Source organism: Astatotilapia calliptera, chromosome 5 (assembly GCF_900246225.1).
Source record: "Astatotilapia calliptera chromosome 5, fAstCal1.2, whole genome shotgun sequence".
NCBI classification, from domain to species: Eukaryota; Metazoa; Chordata; class Actinopteri; order Cichliformes; family Cichlidae; genus Astatotilapia; species Astatotilapia calliptera.
In genome coordinates, this window is record NC_039306.1 from 14398290 (window position 1) to 14421625 (window position 23336).

The 23336-nt window shown below is 41.5% G+C and overlaps 3 protein-coding genes across 8 annotated transcripts; 2 read left to right on the forward strand and 1 right to left on the reverse strand.

The window, feature by feature from the left end:
* The first annotated feature begins 1808 nt into the window (after window positions 1-1808).
* On the forward strand, window positions 1809-12586 carry dnase1l4.1 (deoxyribonuclease 1 like 4, tandem duplicate 1). Of its 4 annotated transcripts, none has more exons than XM_026167332.1 (9): window positions 1809-1889; window positions 2786-2874; window positions 3479-3559; window positions 3897-4009; window positions 5518-5630; window positions 6405-6562; window positions 6818-6914; window positions 8125-8168; window positions 11568-12586. In XM_026167332.1, the coding sequence occupies exons 1-9, from the start codon at window positions 1809-1811 to the stop codon at window positions 11665-11667; spliced, it is 876 nt and encodes a 291-aa protein (XP_026023117.1). In that variant the 3' UTR covers window positions 11668-12586. The 4 variants fall into 4 exon arrangements, with proteins under 4 accessions (XP_026023117.1, XP_026023116.1, XP_026023118.1 ...); XM_026167331.1 differs by lacking the exon at window positions 11568-12586 and adding an exon at window positions 8542-9293 and having other exon boundaries at window positions 8125-8197; XM_026167333.1 differs by lacking the exon at window positions 11568-12586 and adding an exon at window positions 8796-8903.
* On the reverse strand, window positions 10865-14266 carry tma7 (translation machinery associated 7 homolog). Its single transcript, XM_026167359.1, has 4 exons — window positions 14145-14266; window positions 13236-13291; window positions 12595-12682; window positions 10865-11560 (listed from the first exon to the last, which is right to left on the reverse strand). Exons 1-4 carry the CDS (start codon window positions 14158-14160, stop codon window positions 11526-11528), a joined length of 195 nt encoding a protein of 64 aa, XP_026023144.1. The 5' UTR covers window positions 14161-14266; the 3' UTR covers window positions 10865-11525.
* Window positions 14267-14322: 56 nt separating this feature from the next.
* ccdc51 (coiled-coil domain containing 51) lies at window positions 14323-17998 on the forward strand. 3 transcript variants are annotated; one of them, XM_026167335.1, is made up of 7 exons: window positions 14323-14384; window positions 14873-14953; window positions 15027-15234; window positions 15337-15474; window positions 15591-15755; window positions 16503-16709; window positions 17299-17998. In XM_026167335.1, the coding sequence occupies exons 2-7, from the start codon at window positions 14949-14951 to the stop codon at window positions 17860-17862; spliced, it is 1287 nt and encodes a 428-aa protein (XP_026023120.1). In that variant the 5' UTR covers window positions 14323-14384; window positions 14873-14948; the 3' UTR covers window positions 17863-17998. The 3 variants fall into 3 exon arrangements, with proteins under 3 accessions (XP_026023120.1, XP_026023122.1, XP_026023121.1); XM_026167337.1 differs by having other exon boundaries at window positions 15033-15234; XM_026167336.1 differs by lacking the exon at window positions 14323-14384 and adding an exon at window positions 14620-14761.
* Window positions 17999-23336: the final 5338 nt, after the last annotated feature.

Below are 23336 nucleotides of genomic sequence, written 5' to 3' on the forward strand. Positions count from 1 at the left end.
AAGAGTCCTGTCTCAGTCAATTACAGATGATGTAAGAGGGCGGGTGTGTGTGTTTAGGGCACGGATGGCTTGGGGATAGAAGCTCCTCTTGAGTCTCTCTGTCCTTGCCCGGAAGATGCGGAACCTTCTACCAGATTGCAGAAGTTGGAACAGTTTGTTGCCTGGATGGGACGGGTCCTTCAGTATCTGCGCTGCTCTAGTCCGGCATCTCCTGGTGTAGGTGTCCTGAAGCGGGGGGAGAGCAATCCTGCAGCAGCGTTCTGCTGTATGGATCACTCTCTGGAGAGCTTTTTGGTCCTTCACACAGCTGTTCCCAAACCACGATGTCATGTTCTGTGTGAGGATGCTCTCCACAGCGCCTGTATAGAAAATCCTGAGGATCTTTGGAGAGACCCTGAACTTCCTCAGTTGTCGTAGGTGATACAGGCGTTGCCTAGCCTTTTTGGTCTGGACCTGAATGTGGGCAGCCCATGTCAGGTCTGAGGAGATGTGGACACCAAGATACTTGAAGGACTGCACCCTCTCCACTGGAGCTCCATTGATGATAATGGGCTTGTAGTCTCTGTGCTGACCCCTTCTGAAGTCCACCACCAGCTCCTTGGTCTTGCCGACGTTCAGCTGGAGGTGGTTGTCCTGGCACCACGATGCCAGATTCTTCACTTCATCCATGTAGGCCGTCTCATCGTTGTTGGAGATGGCACCCAACACCACTGTGTCGTCAGCAAACTTCACAATGGTGTTGGAGCCATGGGTGACCACACAGTCTGAAGTGTAGAGGGAGTAGAGCAGTGGCGAGAGGACACATCCCTGAGGTGCTCCTGTGTTGATGGTGATGCTGTTGGAGAAGCACCTGCCCACCCTCACCACCTGAGTTCTGCCAGTGAGGAAGTCCAACACCCATGCACACAGACGGCTGTTAAGTCCCAGATCCCTCAGCTTTGTGAACAGTCTGCAGGGCACTATTGTGTTAAACGCTGAACTGTAATCAACAAACAGCATTCGCACATAGTTACCCTGTTTCTTGTCCACATGGCTGAGAGTGGTGTGTAGGACGTGGGCGATGGCATCCTCTGTGGATCTGTTGGATCTGTAGGCGAACTGCAGCGGGTCTGTGGTGTCTGGGATGGAGGAGGAGATGATGTTCTTCAGCAGCCTCTCAAACACCTTCATTACTACCGAGGTCAGTGCAACTGGCCGGTAATCGTTCAGGGATGAGGGTTTGCTGTTCTTGGGCACAGGGATGATGGTGGTATGAGTGTGTGTGCAGTGTTTAGTTCTGTGTGCCTCCATGTTGGATGAGTATAACTGAGCCTAACATGGTTCCCAGTTAAATACCTTCTTCAGGAACAAAAGGCAGTACACAGCTGTTTCACACTCCCTTGCTTCCTCCCAGAGTCCTCAAAGAGACAAAGGTTTCTTTCTGTGGAGCTGTCTGCTTCCCCCAACGTCCTTACTAGACCCCACCATTTATCTTACTGTATGAGTGTGAGATATGTTAAAATCCAGTGGCATCAAGGCATTATACGATAAAATAATGTGATTAATACATAAGTAAAAGAAATTCCTATACAATGCCTATCTTCCCCAACTACGCTCGCTGCAAGTGGCTGATGCTCCCACCCGTTGGTGGTTCTCAGTGTCCGGGGCTGGGTGCTCGGGTAGATCGAATAAACTATGACAATCAAGTGGACCAGTATGGCAAAAGCAATAATGGTCCACTTGGAAAAATGGGAATATCTGTTGGGAATTTTTCTTGGCCTTCAGACAATAATTCTGATTGCTATGCTTGTCCTCTTTTTGCAGCCATCATGAAAATAGCATCTTTTAACATTAAGAAGTTTGGAAAGAAGAAAGTGTCAGACCCTGATGTCCTCGAAATCCTGACTAAGGTAATAACCAGTATAAAAGCCCACACATACTTTCACCTTACAAAACTGTAAATGACCTGCAGGTCTGGCTCCTGCTTTCATTAAAATGTCTGATCATGTGACAAAATAGTAAGCTTTGCCTTTTTGTCACGGAAAGAAGACAGAGGACGATAACAATGTAGAAAAGTAGTCCAGCCCTCCTACCAATTATTAAGTATTTAAGTAATTAAGTATTATATAAAAACTTTCTATTAAATAGCTGAGTTGCAAAGTGGTAAAATAAGTATCAGGACTCACTGTTTAAGTAAAAATGTAATCCTATATATGCATCTGAAAATATACTGAAATACATGGAGTAAGTTGTATTTTGACTTGTGGTTTCTTGCTGTATCATTGAATCACTGGTTTTTACTTTACTTTTATTCTGGTGATGAGGTTACATTTCCAATTCTTTGCTTAAACCCATGTTTTATTATTGTTATTGTATTAGATCTGTTTCATATTTAGTCAACAAGCCACTGTACAGGTCAGCCGCCCTGAGTGTCGGCTGTTTAGGAACCACAATAGCAAACACACAATCAGGGTGTGTTAATTTAAACGTGGATCCACTGGCCTGTTGTCCCTTCAAGTAACCACGCTCAGTGGCAGCTTGCCCTTCATTCACAGAACCACCATTACCTCTATAACCACACAATTTAAGTCACTCAGCATTTCTCTGATTGTTCCCATCTCTGTCTTTTTTTGATACCTCTTCAGCTTTATTGTTGCAACTCAGAATATTTACATAAGTATTTTTTTTTAAAACAGAAAAATGTCAGTTTATATTTTACATATCTGGAAAATCTTAACTGATCAATTATCTTTAAGGTAGTAACGCATCTGATCAGTTCAGCTTTTTTTTTCTCTCTGTTTCAAAGATTGTGTCTCGATATGACATCATTCTGATCCTGGAGGTGGTGGACACCAGCGGAGAGTCCATAGAAATCTTCATGAAAGAACTCAACAAGTAAGGAAATGCTTTGTTTCCAGCATCATCGCTGTTATTATCATTTAGGGTGCTCGTGTTTAAGCATGATGATGGTGGCCCAAAGAATAACAATTTTCTCATGGTAACCAAAAATGATTACGATTTTTAAGGATTATTACATTAAAGAATATTTACACAGTTACTTCTGAAGTTATTTGTGTATTATAAACACAATGGTACATTTCCTTTTTTAAATAGCACACTTATTGGCAGCATCTGTATAATAGTATTATGCAATAATATTATTATCAGGAATTCTTTCGGCTTCAATAATCATGTATTAAAGTCTGATAGCGTGACAGCTGTAATGACAACACTAAAAACTGCTGATGTTAACAATTTATGTTGTTGGTCATGTTCATCTTATTGTCAGGCAAACTGTAATTTGGAAATAAAGTTTGAATGAATGTAAAAAATTCAACTTTGACCTGCTTTTTGTGTTAAATGAAAAGGTAATGTTTCACTAAAGTGTTACACATTCATCCTGAACCAATTCTTTTCAGAGAATCAGAGGACATAACATGATTTAATGGACCAAAATTAAAGAACTATACAAAATTTCTCTCAACTTATATCTTCTCAGAGTCCACGAGGGATACACCTATAACATCAGTGATCGTCTGGGCAGTACACGCTACAAGGAGCAGTTCATGTTCATCTACAAGTGAGAGTTCACTGACAACACACATCCTGTTCATTTGCAGCTTCAAATTTTTATTCTTGAACTCACTAGAGCAGCTTTGCATGCTTCACAGTTCTGCCGGGCCTTGGTGCAGTGCTCCTTAAAGCCCTCTTGCTTTAAGCAAACTTTCTTCAGATTGGCTTGTCCATGCAAACGGAAGCAGGTGGACAGTGCTTCATTGCTCAGAGCCAGAGTTGAGATGACTATATTATTAACATCCACACTGTGTGTGTGTGTGTGTGTGTGTGTGTGTGTGTGTGTGTGTGTGTGTGTGTGTGTGTGTGTGTGTGTGTGTGTGTGTGTGTGTGTGTGTGTGTAGAAGTGATGTGGTTACGTTGGTGAACCATGAGCAGTTTAATGAAGAGGCAACAACAGGAAAAGATGTTATTAACAGAGACCCCTACATCCTGAAATTAAGATGCAGCAATACAGGTAGGATATGTTTGTCATGGAAACAAATGCAAGGATCAACAGGGAGTTAAGCTTGTGTGTAATCAGTGTAACAGCTCACTTTAAAGCTGATACTATGTCTTCTGTGGCCTTCCTGTTGGCTGCACCTTTATGTAACCTGGATGTACAGATGAGTCTCTGGTCCAGGTTTTTTTTTTTAAAGCTGTGATAATCTAAATCTGTTTACACATTATGGGGAAGTGTGTATTTGTATGGAGAGAAAATCAGCTGGTTTTAACTTTAGGGTAATTAAGTAATATATAATTATTTCATAAATGTTATTAAAAGGCAATCAATAATTTGAACTAATTTACACTAATGTAAATAATCAGTAAGACTTGAATGTAGTCCTGCCCCCTGTGTACAGTCCCAGATACACTCAAGCACAAATTCACAACCAGGTCCTCAGGTGTCTAGCCGAGAAAGTTGAGTGCAAAAGGAAATCCATCAACGCTCAACCTTTCACGAACCAAGAGGAGCATCAGTTTTCATCAACATTTGTCCGGGAGGGAGACAAGCCGAGGACAAGCCCCTCAGCCCAGGACCTGGGCCTGCTGAAGGCTGCCAGGGATTGGCAGATGCAAGTGGACTTGGATCAGAGGATCATTTTTCCCACAGAGATCATAACAACTACTCTGCGACCAGACCTCGTCCTTTGGTCTAACTCTCAAAAACATGCGTACATCATTGAGCTGACGGTACCATGGGAGGAAGCAATTGAGGAAGCATTTGAGCGGAAGAAGCTGCGCTATGCCAACTTGGCAGTTGAGGCAGAGGACACAGGCTGGAAGATCAAGGTGCACCAGGTGGAAGTGGGGTGCAGGGGCTGTGTTGCCAGTACAACAGCCAAACTGCTTAGAGAGATTGGGATCAGAGGACACTGCTGAGAGGACCAGTCACTGGCTATGCCCCCCTTCCAGCTCTCTTCTCTGCTCTCTCCTATCTTGTCCCTCTTGTCTTACTTCTCTCTATCACCTTGTCTATCCCTTTGAAGAAGTGAGGCTCCATAAATGCTAAAGAGGTAAGTATTATTTCTCAGTTGCAGTGAATAGACAGAAAATAAACTGTAGAAAACTAAACAGAAGAAAGAAGAGAAATAACATAAACCAGTGACACACTCCAGGGCCTGATCAACCCTGGCAGGGCCTCCTTGGATGAGGGTGTTTAGTGATAATGGCCAAAACACCCGATGAATCCAAGGTCCACAATTGACAATGTGTCCCAAATTTTAATATGATAATCTAGATCAGATCTCTAATTCCTAAACCTAACCAAGGAAGAAAAAATGGCAGATTAGCCTGGGTAAAAGACCGAAAGTTGAGGCACACAACGATGTTTGCTGCTGGTAAAGTTTCTGGGCTGCCTTTCCTCATAACAGAGATCCCTCAAGAGTCTCTCCATTTAAAGCAATGCATTATCAGGGACTGTAACATCTAGCCCTTTTACTGAGTCATGGATGTAAACTGTGTGTATTTGTGTTCTCGCTGTAGTTGTGGAGGACCTGGTTATGATCCCAGTTCACACCAAACCAACGGACTCTGTGGAGGAGCTCGATGAACTATACGATGTCATCAAGATTATTAAGACGAAATGGAATACTGATGTAAGGAGAAGTTAGAGAGTGTCTAAAGCTTTGTAGCTTGGGTTGGTTGCACAACAGAGAAAGCAGGAATTCATACTTTCGTGAAAATTTGTAGATTTTGACAGAGTTGTGTAGTAATGCGGACGCTGCACCGGTCCGTCGTGGTGAAGAGGGAGCTGAGTGTAAAAGCGAAGCTCTCAATTTACCGGTCGATCTACGTCCCTACCCTCACCTATGGCCACGAGCTGTGGGTAGTGACCGAAAGAACGAGATCGCGGATACAAGCGGCAGAAATGAGCTTCCTCCGAAGGGTGGCTGGTCTCTCCCTTAGAGATAGGGTGAGAAGTTCGGCCATCCGGGAGGGGCTCAGAGTAGAGCAGCTGCTGCTCCACATCGAAAGGAGCCAGCTGAGGTGGTTCGGGCATCTGACAAGGATGCCCCCTGGGCGCCTCCTGGGTGAGGTGTTCCAGGCATGTCCCACCGGGAGGAGGCCCCGGGGCAGACCCAGGACACGCTGGAGAGATTATATCTCTCGGCTGGCCTGGGAACGCCTTGGTATTCCCCCGGATAAGCTGGAGGAGGTGGCTGGGGAGAGGGAGGTCTGGGCCTCTTTGCTTAGGCTGCTGCCCCCGCGAGCCGGCCCCGGACAAAGCGGATGAAGATGGATGGATGGATGGATGTGTAGTAAAAGGCGTATGAACCAATCCAACCACTAAACTGGGAAAACAAAACAAATATATATTGAGGAGTTAAAGCAAAACACTCAAATGCAAATATTTCATGTCTGTGCTGCAGAACATTATGATCTTGGGTGACTTCAATGCAGACGGCTCGTACGTTTCCAACCGTGACATGAAGACCATTCGCATTCGGGAAGACGAGAACTTCCACTGGCTGATTGGAGATAACGTCGACACTACAACAAGCACCAAGAACACCAACACCTATGACAGGTAATGCATAGCAGGTGCTGGCTGCAGCTTTATTTTGAATCGACAGACGTGAGACTGGTATCGATCTGTTCGTCAGCAAGAAAATAAACACATCACGCTGTTTCTTCAAATTATCTGAAATAAGGAGGAGTAGATTCTTTTGTTTTGCCACATTAAAATGGAGTGGTGCTAAATGTTCTTGCTTTTTTCTAATTATGTATTTAAATTTGGTATTATGGGTTTTTAAAATAAGCCTTTTTCCCTATCTGTGTTAAGGATCGTGGTCTATGGAGATGACATGCTTAATGCTGTGGAACCAGAATCTGCAAAAGCCTTCAACTTCAAAGAGGAGTTTAATCTCGATGATGAGCAGGTCTGTTTTGATTAATGGTTTTCACCAAATGAATTACTCTTATATTCTCTGCCTCATTTGCAATATCACACGTAGAATATGATTAGTCAGAAGGGTTTTAGACACTAAATTATAAGGCAGATAATTGTGTTTTTGTCACATCACTCAGTCTGTTTAAAGATCACTGAAATAGCTGGACATGAAAAACAGAACTCGGTGTGTAAAAGCTGGCATGGTTGCTTAAAGACGGTACCAAAGTACAGCTGCGGTATGGTGTTATGGCTTTAATTAAAATTCCTAAGAGGCCGTCAATCAATGGCCACAAATATGTTGAAAATCAGCAAGCTTTCAACTTGTCTTTATAGGGGGAGAAAAAAAGAGAGAGTTCAGTGACGTCGGACCTTTATTCTTACAAACAAAACTTTAGGGTAAATTATTAACAGTGTTACAGTCACTCTTTTCAAGTGTCCTTGGTAACTCTATGACCTGGGTTTGACAAAGACTCTACCCTTGGCCTGTCAGCTCATTGTCTTTGAAAATGTAAACCACTGCAGTATGGAAAGTATCCATACTGTCATTATGACAGTATGGATACTTTCCATACTGTCTGTCATGTTTGCGGCTGTGTGCAGGCAGGATGAGGACCCAAACGCAAGCTCACGGAGGCAGGAATGAACTCAAAAACACAGCTTTATTGCTGGAGAGAAAAGAGAGACAGCCTGAGGAGAGCACAGACATAACAGGCTGGGGAAAACATGGAATAAAACACAAGGAGGGGAAACGAGGGCTCACAGATACACAGAGGGGCACACGGGGGGTAATCAAATAAGGAACATCTTAACAGAACAACCTAGAAACCACGGCATACATAAAGAACAAAACCCAAAACACATGAAAACTAAGAATGCTGGGCCAACATGGCCCAGGATCATGTCACTGTCATTAGGTTTTGCCTCTTCAGGCTGAACCTGCACACCAGGTGCACAGCATCAAGCTCTCACCCCAGACCTAACCTTGTCCCAGGAGGGTAAACTGGTCCCTTGAGTGTGTCCTCATAGGGTTTTGTGAAACACTCTCTTGGCCCCTCACCCAACACCATTTTGCTTTTGTAAGACCCTAGCAACCCCAGACAACATACCCCATGCACAAACCGCTGATTCATGGGGACATTCAGCTAGACCTCGATATTTGTTCAAAAACTATTAATCAGTACATTTTGTTTCTTTTGCAGGCTCTGAAAGTGAGTGACCATTATCCAGTGGAGGTTGAGTTGAAGTCCATAGTTGAGACAGATGAAGGAAACGGTAAGCAGGATATTTATGCATATCCAAGGCTTATGTACCATAATACTACAAGACCTGTTAAAATTGTGAAGTCAGTTTTTCATTCTTATTAAGAAATGTTTTTTTTTAATCTTTCCCAAAAATGTAAAAAATAAAACTTACACACGTTTTAGACATTTGTTAGAAAGATATGCTTACGTTGAATATATGCAGATCATGTTCAGAGAGTGAGTTCAAAATCAACTAGATGCAGAATTTGTTTTTTCCTGACATGTTCAAAGTGTGATATGAACTTTCTGCTCAAAGAAAATATTTATACATGCAAACATGTTTAAAATTAATTAATTAGAACAAATTAATTGCAGCCAAAAAGCTGAAAGGAAAAACCCCCGCCTACGCATTCTTTGTTGTGGACTTCTATAAGGAGCACAAGAAGAAGCACCCAGGAGCCAAAGTAATATTAACAGAGGTTTCCAAACTGTGCTCAGAAAAATGGAAGTCCATGTCACCTGAGGAGAAGGCAAAGTTCAAAGAGATGGCCAAGAATGACAAGCGCCGGTATGACCAGGAGATGAAGTCCTATGTACCACCTGCAGGTGCCAAGAAGGGCAAGAAGAAGAAGAAGGACCCCAACGCGCCCAAAAAGCCACCTTCTGCTTTCTTGATCTTCACCTCTGAACACCGTGAAAAGATCAAGGCGGATAACCCGGGGATCTCCATCACTGACATCGCCAAGAAGTTTGGTGAGATGTGGAAAAAGATGAGTACCACAGAAAAGACCCCCTATGAGGCCAAGTACGCCAAACTGAAGGAAAAATATGAGATGGAAGTGGCTGCCTACAGAGCCAAAGGCGCCAAGAATGTGGAACCAGCTGATGATGATGACGAGGATGAAAATGATATTGACGGGAAGATGGCTAAGTTGTTTCTGTGATTGAGGATGTGAAGTTTGTGATGCGTTTGTTTGTTTATGTTTGTTTTTGTTTTGGGTTGGACGAGTTCAGCAGTATAACCTGCTGTCCCTGTCGGTTGACCTCATTTGAGCTGTACTCTTTTTCTAATTCAGGGTGTTAGATTTATATTGTTTATTGTCATTTATGCTTAGAAATATTTAACCATATATGCTTAGAGGTGTATAATCGATTGTGTAGTGATAGGATGTGTGATCTTTGGCAGTCTGCATAGGCTTGGTGTGCATTCCACAGTGTTCTGGCATTCACACCCACATTCTGGGAGCATGGGAGAGGTCATACCTTCTCTTATTGTTTTATGGTAGGATAAACTGTCTATATCTGTTCTAGTCTAAGTGCCTTTTGTTTAGATGAACTGCTGGACTTCCAAACCAGCAGGGTTAGGGAAGTTGTTTATGGGGTCACACTCTGACCCCACCCCCCCACACACACACACTTACACAACGCACAGGCAAGGTACTCTTTGTGTGTATGTTAATGCACCTATGCATATTCATGTAACCTCAATAAAAGAGCAGTGTTACGGGGGAGAAGATGAGAGCAACTGGGGTCAAGCGAAGGAGCGGCGTTTGTCCAGTTCTCTCCCGTGCACGAGAAACATGAAAAACTTTGCCTACTCGTGTCTTAATTTGCTGTGTAATTAAATTGTCCTTAACGTTCCAGCGAATAGGTTTATGCTACAAACCTATCACAGGGATTTAGTTTTTGTCACTTAGTCCCCTTTAAGAGTTATATTTTAAAATTTTCTACTGTAATGAAATTGTATATATATCCCATTAAAAAAAACTGACTGTGAAGCTATGCTTTTAACACGACACAATTGAAATAAATATTAAAATCACAATTTTACAATTTATACTATGTATTTATTGGGACAACAAAATCCACAAGATAAGAGTTACTTTAAAGGAGATGGAAATATTGGAAAAGTGATTTCATACAATAGCGTTAACACATCTGTTCTCAGGCTCAGCATTACTTATAATTGTTAGCTAGAGTCTAACTCATGGTTTAATAAACAGGGTTGTAGCTTTCAAAGACTGTATAGATGAAAGACGGAAGGTGTGCCACTGTGACATCATCCACTGATTTGCAAAGTGCTATTGCCTACCACTTTCACCAAAGTCACAAGTACGCGGTAGATCTTAACATGAAATCGAGTGATCTAGCGTAGCTTTTTCACATTAATGGAGAACATAATTTACAAAATAAACATATCGTGTTCAGTGAAACTTGAAACTACCAATTGCGGCCATGAACTCATTAAAGTATTTACTAAGGTCAAAAAGGAAAAGCAGTGAGCGCTTTCCTTTATAATCCTATACAATCACTACTCTTTCTGCCACCCCCTGCTGGCTATTAGACATGTCTCCAGGCATGTCTGCACTGGCTTCACTTTTCAGACTGAAGCAACATCTTTTATATACATACTTTGAGAGCAGTTTCTATTGCTGAATGAGAAATATTGAGTTGAAAAAAAATGCTACAAGCATGTATGTGCCTTTTTGTTTAATCTGTATGTAACTACAACACTTCAGTTGTCTCTTCAGTCCTAAAGTGCTGTTGTTTAATTTAATAAAACCAGAAACAGATTAAACATTTTAATAGCATTTCAAATAAAGCTTCATCACTACTGTTATTTTAAACACAGCTTGATAATTAAGCTTTAAGTGATTTCTTACCAAATTCTTTTAAAAAGAACAAATAATAACAAGCATTAATTAAAAACAAAAAACTTTATTGGCATCTCCCTCTTTACAAGATAACAAAACTCATGGACTTGGGCTGGTTTGTGATGGTTAGAAATTTCATATGGACACAAAATGCAGTGGACATTAGTTTTACAGTCCTTCCACATCTTAAGCTGCAGGCCTTCATTTCATTTCATAACTAGATTTAAAGATATTGGTCAATATACGCTGATCAGCCACAACATTAGAACAGGATGTCATCGCCTACCTAAACATTGGTGCATGGCAGCAGCCTCCTCTAGCAGGACAATGAACTATACACAAAGCAAAAACTGCTTAAGAAACATGAAGGTGTTGGCCTGGCCTCCAAAAATACCCAGACCTCAATCTAATCAGGCTCGATGGGCAGAAAGAGCCCAAAGAGATCCACTGCCAACGCCTCCACACAATAATGATTTGTGGCTGATCTGTGTGTATGAGTGAAATATCACAGTTGGAGGGCCATTGTCCTTGAAAACCTAACATCGTTAAATTTATTCCCTGTACTACTCCACTAAAGGTTGAGCACCCGAGCAGGTTTTGAGTTTGATGCGGTTTATTTTTTAACGAGCAAAACAAACTGTAGTCTTTCAGCAAAAAGACGAAGGAAGCGAGAACAGGATCAAACAAAAATCAGCAGCTCAGGTTTTACTTCTTCCCAGATTTCTTGATGCCACCTCCAGCTGAAAGAGAGAGAAAGCAAACAAAAAGATTGGGTGTTAGAAAGCATCTAATTAAAACTGCAGCCACAACTGTGACCAGTGAGATTTCAAGTTTGAAAATATATTGATGACTGAAAGACTTTAAAATTAGAGGTTTTCTCAAACAATAACATAAATTTACTTTATTTTTTTAAAAGAAGAGATCACTGCATAAACAAAATAGCATAAACAAAGTATAAAATATTTGAATTTTAAAGGAGACACAAACATCAGAGAGACATGAGGTCTACTTTGGACTAAATTTGCTGCAAGTTTGGGGTTTGTTTCAGTTTCCTGACCTGCAGAGAAAGTGCAAGCTGTACAGTGAAACACCAGGGCTAACCTGAGGCTTTCACTGTAGCCATGGTAAGAAATGTTAAGCAAGGTTAAGCTACCAAGTTGACAAACATCTGAAAGCAGTCTATGGACGGAAATAAGAAAATTGCAAAAAGTGAACCCTGAAAACTGAAATGGCTACAGAAACTGGCAGATCACCTGAATCCTGCAGCTCAGCACTTTGCTGAAGTCACTGTATTCCTGAACTCTCACTGTGTGCTGGTAACGTATCAGTTATAGAAACACCACAGCTGGTGTGTATGATCATGATGTGTATGTTTGGAAATATGTAAGGTTTGTCATTATGAAACAAATTAATAAATTCAACCTGATCTGGATTTTTTCTGTTTCTATATACGTGGGATGGTCTGGTGATTGAATGTTGGGTGGATATAGATACAAAGGTTTTATAGTGTGTGGGTTTTCTTGGTTTGTTTTTTGTGTGTGGGACTGGGGCTGGAGGTTTTCAGGTATTATTGGTATTATTCATGTATTATATTACTCCACTTGTAACTTGTGCTTTGAGTATGTATTTTGCATTTTATCACTCCTGTGTGCACCTGATCACGGAGCAGTGTAGCAGTAGTTGCGGGAGTACATAAATCTGGTGCATTTCTTCACTTCTTGTTTTTGTGCATAGTTCTTTACAAATAAAGTAAAAATATAAACACAGCTCTTACTCAAAGGTCCTTTTCCTGATGCTTTGGCTTTCAACGCATCCAGGGCCTTCTGTTCGTCCTTCTGCTTCTGCTTGAAGGCTACATCATCCTACGGAGACACATACAATCTAAAATCTTTCTACGCTTCTGTCTTATGCTCAGCTCATTCCAAACCACAGCTGACATTTACCTCTGAATATTTCTTCCCTTCAGTCAAATAACAAAAATTAATATTTCATCTGATTTCCATTTATCAGATTCTCAGCTGACACCTGAAGACATCGCACTGGGTTGTGTAACAATGATTTGATTTGATTTTGTTATCAACAAGTTAAGGAATACATTTTTATCACCAGTTCTAATTTTCAATGGGCATTAATACAGGTTACTAAAGCAGAATTAAATGACAAAGTAGATCACAAAAAACAGAAAGGGTTAGCGAAATGATCCATACATCAAAGTTTACGTATCAAATTATCTGTGAAAACAGCTTTACTTTAAAAAATAAACAAAAACGAAATGTATAAAATATTGCAATGATGCAATGTAAATGTGTCTTATCCATGTTATCTTGATTACAAAGGGATGCAAATGATTTAGAGGCTTGATATTAAATGTTTTACACAGTCTATGGTGAGGGGGGGAAAGAGCCAGATACATACGTCATCCATGTCCTTGTTCTGTTTCTTGGGAGCCTTCAGTGGTTTCTTTTTACCTCCTGAGAAATAAAATTTACATAGATACATAAATACCGTGAGAGCAAAATGAAACTCAGAACTATAAAAGTAAATTAATAAATAACACAATAAGTAGATACAAAATATGAAAACCTAAGCTAGGCAAACGTATTTAAAGAACAGATCCACAAAGTAAAAGTATACTAATAAAAACAGTGGGGAAAAAATTGCATTCTATAACAATGGACTACAATGTCTGAACGTTTCTCTTTAAAATAAATTGACTAAGTTTAAACAATCTTCATTACCTTGTTATGAAAATAAAATATAAAATATAACTAAATCTACAATATCTAATAAACAATAGCCAGTGAATAAAAATGAAATATACGAAGGAATATGATCCAAGTTACGTCATTCAAATAACACAGCGTTCTTGACTTTTGTTTGCTTGGAAAAAAAAATTAACCTAAACTCCTTAAAATCTGCTTTAACTTAACAGGCAGCCAGATGACCGCGAAACCTTGAGCCTCGAATACAAATGTTAGTTACCACCACGGGTTATTCGAAGAAAGAAGAAGGAATATATTTAAATTTTTAAAGATTTCGTTTATATTGTCTGTTGCCTGAGATAATATTTATAAGCCGAATGGTCCATTCAGTCCCAATAATTTAAAAAAATGGCCTAAAATATCTTCTATCTTCCGTATGTATATCCCAAAACAGAAAAAAATCGTAATATGGCACATTTTTAACTGCCGATTGGTCAGAGAAAACGTTATCTTTAGCGGCAGCTAGCATTAGCCAACTATAAACGTGCTAAACTGAAAATCGTCAGTATCTTTTAAGATGTGCAGATTTTACAGACGAATCTCAAATGAAGCAATCTCCCACCTTCTCTTCCAGACATGGTTACAGCTTGTTATAAAATTTAAATGAAAGGAAAGTTTGCTGCGAAGACAACTGGTACTTCTCGCTAATCCGCGCTGTTAGGTCCCCGTTGAACCGGAAATAGAATGACCGCTTGTTGCCTGTCTCAAAGAAAATTCTTGACATCAATATGCTACAATCCTGTTACCCTAAAGAAACGTAATTCGTGTCTTATGCGTCCGCTGACATAATTGAAGAAAACGGGTATGTTTGCTCTGTTATATCGCTGTGTACATAACAGTATCACCAGAGTCCCAAAACAGTTTAAAACTTATGAAAAGTCAGCTAGCCGGTAGCTACATGGAGCAACATCTAGCTAGCTAGGAAGTAGGTAACCTTGGTGGAAAAGTACTCTTGATATATTTAAAATTATATCCAGACATTTTTTTGAACCGAATCTGTGACAAAGTGCAGTGCTCGTGAGGTCCTGCACCCACCGGGAACGAGTTTGACTTATTATTGGCAGACTAAGCTCTCACTGTGCCTGAATTGCCTTTGAAAGCGTGCATATAACCACTACTACTAAGCAGGATTTCTGGGAGGTTTAAAAGTTATCTGAAGAAGCTCCATATTACTAGATGGTCTGTCTTCTACAACAGCACACCCCCTGCGGACTGCCTTATGCAAGATGCCACAAATCTTATAAAGCTGACAGTTAATCAAATTAAATTGTTTTCCCTTTATTCTCCCAGGTGCCTGTTCCAGTGTTGGCTGCTGTGACGGTCAATCTCTGACTATTCTTAACCTGTACTGCTGCTGCTCTGCTCAATGAGGTACTGGTGTGAGCATTGTATCTGTATTTGTGATTGTAAATATAACTGGATAATGTTATCTTTACTCTGTCAGGTACAGAGGTGCTCAGATCTATCTCTGGGTTCATGGCTCATGCTGTCTGTCCCGCTACTCACTGCCTGGCAAACTCACTCAGGTACGAACCTACAGTGCTCTCCATCAGCCTGGTTCATCACCATCACCACCTCCAAACAAGCCTTCCCCTTCTGAAGGGAAAAAAGGATCAGAGCTTCTGAAGGAGCGTGCCTTGACTGTCTTACAGGTACAAAAAGGATCTTCTTCTTACGGTAACAACAGAACTTCAAAACACAATGAAACAAATTTGAACACTGTCATCCTTTTTCTCTCTTCTCTTATCTTTAAGCATGCAGGTGAGTTTGGGCGGCAGTGGAGTCAGAGGTCGGCTCAAGCAGCCACTGCCACAGTAAACCACTGGTGGGAGAAGTACGAGGAGTTTGTGGGGCTGAATGAGGTCCGCGAGGCTCAGACAAAGGTCACTGAGGTCAGTAAAAACACGGCGTCCAAGTTTAGTCTGTGCCGACATGACTTAGTGGATAATGAATAAGGAATGTCAGGTGCTTGTTATACAGTTCTCTGACAGATCTTTGTATTTTCCAGGCTGAGGCAGCATTCATGGTGGCCAGAGGGATAGTTCGTGAGGCTCATGCTAGCCTGGAGGCTCAGCAGGGCAGGCTGAAGGAGATCAGAGACCGACTGGACAGAGTCTCAAGGGAGGAGCCACACTACCTGGAACTGGCCACAATGGAGCACAAACTCCTACAAGTGAGCTGAAGCTATTAAAATACACAAAACCCATGTCCTTGAGTCATTAAAAATTAAATGTCTTAAATTTCATGTCGCTTTTGTTGTAATTTGTTTTTCAGATGGTTTGTTTAAAACAAACCAAAATCTCACAGACAGTCGAAAAACCACAGAGATTCACTTTACTGCCATGAGTGACAAGAAATAAAATTAAATACCGTACTGCAGGTATCACTGGTTTGTTGGAGACTATTAAGCATGGATTTAAAAACAAATTTTTTATTTATTTTTAATTGAGGTCAAGACTTCCATAACAACACGTGGTCCATCAACTGTTGGTTTAGGTTTTATAGTTGGTTTGAGGTCAGTAGTGGAAGTGGAAGTGCTTTTATTTTGAGTTAACCACAGTTCACATTATACAATCATACATCATTAATCTCCTAAGACCTGAACTTTTCCATGGCATGCATTTTTAATTACTCTTTGATATTTGGGCGTATTGGGACCCAATGAATGTAAGAACAAAGAATTACCAGGTTTTTATTTTTATTTTTTTACCTGATTTTGGTTTCTAACATTCGTTAGACATTCGTTTAAAGTTTCTATAGTTTCCTCGTAAGTGGATATCAGGCCCTTGTAGAGCAAAATTGAGTATTTTGGTCTAAATAACCCAAAGTGTGATGTCCACATATGTGGACGCCAGGTCCTAGGAGGTTAATGATGTCTGATAAGAAGATTGAATTGAACCCCACCTCTCTGTCACTGCAGGAGGAGCGCCGCCTCCGGACAGCGTACGAGAACGCAGAGGGTTCAGAGAGGGAGAAGTTTTCTTTATTCTCTGTGGCCGTTAGAGGAAGCCACGAGAAGGAGAGGACGAGAGCAGAACGCACCAAGAACTGGTCCATCATTGGCTCGGTGCTCGGAGCCCTGATCGGAGTCATGGGGTCAACATATGTGAACCGAGTCCGCCTGCAGGTGAGGAGGGGTGCTACACTAGGGGACCTCATTCAGTGCACCGATTCTTTTTTTTTTTATTTCTTTTTTTTTTTTTTTACCTGAAGCAACTGCGCTGGCACTGTTCCAACACCCTCCCCTAAACTCTAGGTCTTACTAAACACTAACAACAATGTGAAGCTTTGTACCTGTTTTTGAAAAGTGTCTCATATTTTTTTATTAATGTTTTTAGCTTTACTGTTATAAATGCCAACAAGAAATAAGAAAATGAAAAAGATGAATGAGAACAGTTGACAAGCGTTGTTGAAACTGCGAGTGAAATGGAGTAAGTGGTGGACTTTCTCAGGAACTATACCCAATAGCACTGTAGTTCCTGTTTCTGGAAGGTTTGCTATGCAAAACCTACTGCCATGTTCCTTTAAGAGAGCCTTCATGAGGCCAATTTTGGACTTAAAAAAAGGTTAAGTTAGAAAAATGACTGGACTAGCCTCCTTAATGTAGATTTTTCCTTTAATATGTCACCCATCTGTAATTAACACTTGCCTTTATCTGATCCTCACCAAGACAGCAGTTATTTCAGCTCATATACGTTCTCTTTTCTCCTCTGCAGGAGCTGAAGAATCTGCTGCTGGAGGCCCAGAAAGGTCCAGAGAGCCTGCAGGAAGCCCTGAAAATCCAGGCTGGAAACCATCGCTCCCAGCAGGACGAGCTCCGAACGCTCATTGACAGTCTCAGAGTTGCTCTGAGTGAAACCTTCGCACAGAGGAGAGCTGTTCGCCAGGACAAAGAAGGCACAGCCCCACACTCGCCCTCTGTGTCTGTTTCAGCCTTAAAAGATCTCCACACTGGAAGCAAAAGGACCGAGTCCCTCTTAGAGTCCCTGCCACCAAAACTGGGACAACTGGAACGAGGGCTTGGGAAAGTTGAAAGTGAAGTGTCAACCGTGAGGAAGCTGCTGGAGACCAAACCACAGCTTCAGACACAAGCTGGTCAGCTGCTACATGAGAGACCAGAGAGAGCTGAGTCTGAGGCAGTGGTGAGGAGTCTGGAGGAGACTCAGAGGACTCTGGGAGAACAAATCAGGACCACCAATCTTTATAATGCAGTGTTTGCCTACACCGCCACTGCCATCACCATCTCTGCTGTCTACCTGCTGCTCAGAGGAACTGGTTAGATACGATACCTCCAGTTTGAATATGTAAATGTACGGGAACACTATCGGGCACTGGGACTAATAATCTGAACAAATGAGTGCAAATTACAAACCGCAGTGAACTCGGTTTATCTAATAAACTGGCTGCAGGTGTTGATTTGGGTTTATTATCTACCTCTGCTGCTTACTGCACTAATGAGGCGGAGGACTTATTTTAACTGCTTCTAAATATTTAAAATTCACTGATCTCAAGCTGGCAGATAAACTAAATGTTGGTGAATGTCACGTTTAGCAGCTTAGAAGAGAATCCCACATTACAACAACTAAAAATGATGTTTGTTGTCGAAACTGAACAAACCGCTGAATCAGACTTCTCAACAAATATCCACAAGAAACTTGAGTCTGGGTTATTATAGTTTAGCATTATAGGTTTAAATAAAAGAATAATAAGTAAAAGGTAGACTTCTGAAGGAAAAAAATTAACTGGTGTGATATTCTGTACTTTTACAGATACAAAACTATAGTAAGTCTGACTCGAGTTCTCCAGCACATTGTTTAGGTGAGTTGGGTTGATTGATTAGCTGATACAGACAAATTCATGGGGCCTTATTATTCCTGCTTCTTACCCATGTTCATTCTCTCGTGTCTTTTGCTGCTAAGTTTTCCACTACTTTTAAAAGCTGGTCTCTAAATGTCTCTGTGTGGTCTTTGGTACTAAGGAGGTCAATACACTTGAGAGCTTTCTCCTCTGAAATCAGCTGCCTGCTGTAGCTGAAAATAATGCTACAACGGCAGTAAGAGTGGACCACAAAGACAGAGTTAGATAAAAAATCTTTATCAATTATGATAACTTCAAGGCTGGTATTGACAAACCTTTTGTGGTGCATATATCCTATGTACTTATCTTTCCATTATACTTTAATTATAAATCAGAAAACACTGCCAAAATGCATCTTACCGTGCAAGAGTTCAGATTTTCTGTACTTTGTGAGAAGGCGGCATACAGAGAACAAAGTAGTAGCTCAAAAATAATAAAATCAAGACTTGTAGATGTCAACACCGTCAAACAGAAGTAGAAATGGGACATAATCAGATGTGGGGCCAGGTGGTTGCAGTGCCATGTGAGTTTTCAGCGTCTTGATTCAGCCTTATACTCGTCAGCCTTGGATGTAGTTAGTTGACCAGCTGAACCTCAGAGGGACCACATCACAGGTCATGATTGCACCACTGGCATTCACCTCCAAGCTAAAGCAGGACGGAAAACTGAAGGGAGCTGAAATTTTAGTATGTAAGGAAAGACATGTTCATTTTGATTTAGATCTGAAAACCTGTATCTTTGATTTCACGGGACATAATATTGTGTTTAAGATGAGGATAAATATAGAAACGAACAATAATGAGAACTGTGTTTTCATTAACATGAGAAAAGTCACTGAGATGGACTTCAAAATATATTTTGTTCTTTAGATAAAACTAAATATTTACCTGAGAACAACCACACCTATGCACTGCAGTGTAACACCCTCTTAACCCTCTCCAGTACTTGAACCCGTGTGCCGTCATGTTGGTGTCGGGCTGTTATGTAGCTGATTATTTGTGCTGAAATGAGCGATGATCCTTGTTTATTAAACATCCATATGAAGAAACTGCTGTTGCAGAGAGTGATTTGCAGGCTAATACTGAATGTCTGTCTTCCTTTGTTTACCTGAACAACTCGTGAAAGAAAAACTGTCTTTAAATGGCTCTTATGTCTGAATAATAACACTAAATACAAATATATTCAGTTTGTTATCATTCATCACAGCAAACATAGAAATTCTTTATGAAGAAAGATATTTTATACACACAAAAAGCCTAAGTTATACATCTGTCGCAGATCAGCTTTTAGAACTGAAACAAAACTTTCAGGCTTAATGTGTAATGCCCTCTGTCACCAGTAGGGGGCAGCCGCTTAACACTGATGGAGCACGCTGCTCTCAACTTTCTCCGGTCTGCTGAACAAGTCGGAAAGGCCGCTATTACGCTGCTTTTTATCGCTGCACAGCATATTGTGCTCATTCAAGGGAGGGGACGCTTATCCTGAATGACCTTATAGTCCTTAAAGACAACCTGCTATGCTCATTACCAGCTCTATATTTTTATTATTGGCCTTTGCACGAGTCACAGTTCAAAATAAAACTTTTTTATTGGTCTGAATTTATTCTAACAGTGTTGCTTCTGGTGACTTTAACTGCTGAAGCATTGTTCATGAAATCTTCACGGACAAAAAAAACAAAGTTTGTTTTTTCCCAGTCTTGTTTGGAAGAACTGGTTTGTGCGCATTATCTTTCTCTTTTAAAAATGAAAGCGACTGTGAGTAAATCCTTGTAGCTAAAGCATGTCACGTGTTGTGGAAACAAGGAAAGTTTGCATGTTCACGCGTCCAAATTTGGCGCGTCTCTTTGTAAATCTACTGCAGCAGGTGTTGGTCTTTATTTAGAACAAGGACACACACTCATTTTTATTAACTGATTAATGTTGATGGTGATTTGGAAAATAAACTTGTTCTTTAAGCTCTTTGAAGCTCAATAAATATTTTGGGCTGAAAAGGATTAAAATTTTAATCATGGCAAAGACTTTTGGCTTAGAAACAAAGTATTCTGTCCGATTGGCCTCCCTGCTGCTGCGGAGCCTGGGACGGTCTGCTTGCCTCCACCCCGGGGCGAAGGGTAACATCTCTTGGGTCTGGGTTCTGTTTCCCCCTCTGGGGGCGAGGGTACCTGGACCCGGGGTATAGAGTATGTTTTGGGAGTGTGATTGTGTGTACATGTCCATTTATGTCAGTCCTTACGTTGGGTGAGTGCTGAGTGTTTGTATATGTGTGCATGAGGGTGGGAATGCATGTTTGTGTCTGTGTGTGCCTGTTTGTCTGTGTCTATATGTCAGGTCAGGTCTTAGACTCCACCTCTCTGGGAACTCCCAGGCCCTCCAAGGCCTATCTCCCCTCAGCACACTCCCTGCCGGTGACTGATGCCCTCAGGGGTCGGTGCATTGGTGGTTCTTGGTGTCCGGGGCTGGGCACTCAGGTATGTACCAGCTCACTCCCGGTGGCTACCTGGCGGGGCCTGGCGCCTGTTGCTCGGTCAGGCCTCCTCCGGGGTGCGGGGGGCCCTCGGGCCTCCGGCCTCTGGGCCTGCGGCTCGGTTCATTCTGGCACAGCTGGCTGCCGGCAGAGCCGGCGGGTACGCCGGTGCAGCCCCCTCTAGCTTCTGCTCGGTGGCTACTGGGTGACGCCTCGTCTGGGGATCCTCAGCCCTTCCCATGAGGGTGGCACGGATGCCCCTCCGGTGGTCCTCCTTGGGCTCTCGTACTCTGAGGCCTCTGGATGTCTGGGGCCTGGATCTCCTCCATGCCTGCTTCATGCCCTAGGGGACAGGGCTATGGCTCTCTACATCCTCTTGCAGACCATTACATGTGGAAACCATTTGAATACAAGCGCGCTGATCCACACAGGTGTGCACACGGGTGTTCACTGCTCGTAGACTTAAATTACACCTTTCTTGGCTGCTACTTCAAAGCACATTGTGCGCTGTCTGTCCTGCGTGCTGCACAACAACATTGAATTTTTAGTATTTACTGCTGTTTACACTTAGCTAGATTAATGTGATGGTGTTGTGTTTAGTATATTGCTTTGGGGGTTTTTTTTTTTTGCTTGTTTTCTATTCTTCTTCTCTCAACAGGTGATCCAGGAGATTTTTTTCTCCCCCCTTTCTCACTGTCCCTCTCCCCTTTTGTTTTTCTTTTCCTTCCTCTTTCTTTCTCCCTTTCCTATCCCTCACTCATGTCTGTCCCGTCTGTAACATTTGAAAATAAAATATAATAAATAATAAAAACAAAGGTCGATCAAATGGACCAATACGGCAATGCCACGATGATCCATTCGGCAAAATAAATCCATTGGGTATCCTTGTTGGTCTTCAGACAACAATTCTGAGGCTAAAGAACCAAATGGGACAGGCAAAGAAAAAAGAAAAGAAACAAAGTATTCATGGAGTGAGCTCATCAGACCTCTGACTGGGGCTACATTAGCTGCTTCTTGCACAACAAACTGAATCCCAGAGAGAAATGAAGACATTTGAGCATGGTGGGAAACACAGGTGCTGAGGAAGAAGAATGAGTCAAACAAAAACAAAGCATTCCTCCTTAGAGGAAAGAGAGTCAGCGCTTAAAACTCAGTGCATGTTGGGTCATCTGTTAAGACGCAAAGATCTCAGTAAAATTTGAAATTGCAGTGTTGCAGAAGCAAATTGAATCGTATCACAAAAACACCACAAAATAAAGATGAGATGCATAAAGAAGTGTGATGCTCACTTTGTAAGGAGAACGTCTATAGTGTTTGACCTTTTCCCTTCTTGTTCCTGACTTCATGCCGAAAAAGGTCCCAAAGACTCACATCCAAGCATCTCGGTGCTGTTCTCGTGACTGAAAGTCTCTCAACAGCAAACATATTGTATGCTTGACTTTATTCCTTGAAACTATGCCATCACAAGTTTCTCTCAAGGCAGCAGCAGCCTCATGATGAGTTTACATCCTTCTGTCTTCTAGAAATGGCTTCATGGAACATGCTGAAAAGTGGGAACACCGCCGTGTTTGTGCTGTTGTTCTATTTTGGGGAATTTTAAATAGAATTGTCTGAATAATAACATGACTTCCTGTGAAGTACTGGCCATCTCAGAAATATGTGCTTCAGTTTGTCCACCTGTTATTTAGCACTAATTAGCAGTTATTTGTGTCTGTACATTTTACCTGTGCAGCTCATCGACCAGCTAACCAAGCTTACAGAGTGTCATCTTGTCATACAACAACAAAAACAACACAAGTCCAGAGACCAGCCTGTAAAACAGCCTATGGATACGTTTCAGATTGACAGTTTGGCAAAAATGGTTGGAGTATTCCTATCTTCAGAATGAGGAATACTCATAATTTTGATGCTGGAATTGAAGCTAAAGTGTCGACCCTTCCTGAACTATTTTAGGTCATTATAATCTCATGATAGTGCGACCTCACTCCTCGTCCTCCCACCTTTCTGCTATATCTTTTCATTAATTCAGTTCTTTATTTCTCTGTTATTATTTATTTCTTCACCTGATTTTGAAATTAAAACCAAAGCACAGTAAGAGGGGGAAATGTAAACCTGTCAGTATGTAAATATATCAAACTGAGCATGAAAGAGTGAGAATGCAAGTAAAACAATAAACAGAGAGGAGGACGAAGAGGAACAGAGACAGTGAAGGGCTCCGAATAATGTGAGGGGGAGGGAAAAGTCTAGTAACGTGCCTCCTCACATGACAGCGGTATCCAGGTCACGCACTTCAGCCACTCTGTGTGAGAGAGAAAACTCACAATCTGTTCTTTATTGATGAAACGATTTCACTGCACTGTCCTCTGAACTGCAGCGAGTCACACTCAAAGAAGGAGCACAAACCATTTTACTCACAGTTTGTGAGCTCAGGCTT

Coding starts and splice junctions, on each gene's coding strand:
- ccdc51 (XM_026167335.1), top strand. Junction 15,235..15,336: donor GTGCCTTGACTGTCTTACAG/GTACAAAAAGGA, acceptor CTTATCTTTAAG/CATGCAGGTGAGTTTGGGCG. Junction 15,475..15,590: donor CTCAGACAAAGGTCACTGAG/GTCAGTAAAAAC, acceptor TGTATTTTCCAG/GCTGAGGCAGCATTCATGGT.
- tma7 (XM_026167359.1), bottom strand. Junction 12,683..13,235: donor AGAACAAGGACATGGATGAC/GTATGTATCTGG, acceptor GTGTCTCCGTAG/GATGATGTAGCCTTCAAGCA. Junction 11,561..12,594: donor ATCAGGAAAAGGACCTTTGA/GTAAGAGCTGTG, acceptor TCTCTCTTTCAG/CTGGAGGTGGCATCAAGAAA.
- dnase1l4.1 (XM_026167331.1), top strand. CDS start 1,809: ATGAAAATAGCATCTTTTAACATTAAGAAGTTTGGAAAGAAGAAAGTG. Junction 5,631..6,404: donor AGACGAAATGGAATACTGAT/GTAAGGAGAAGT, acceptor TCTGTGCTGCAG/AACATTATGATCTTGGGTGA. Junction 6,915..8,124: donor TTAATCTCGATGATGAGCAG/GTCTGTTTTGAT, acceptor TTTCTTTTGCAG/GCTCTGAAAGTGAGTGACCA.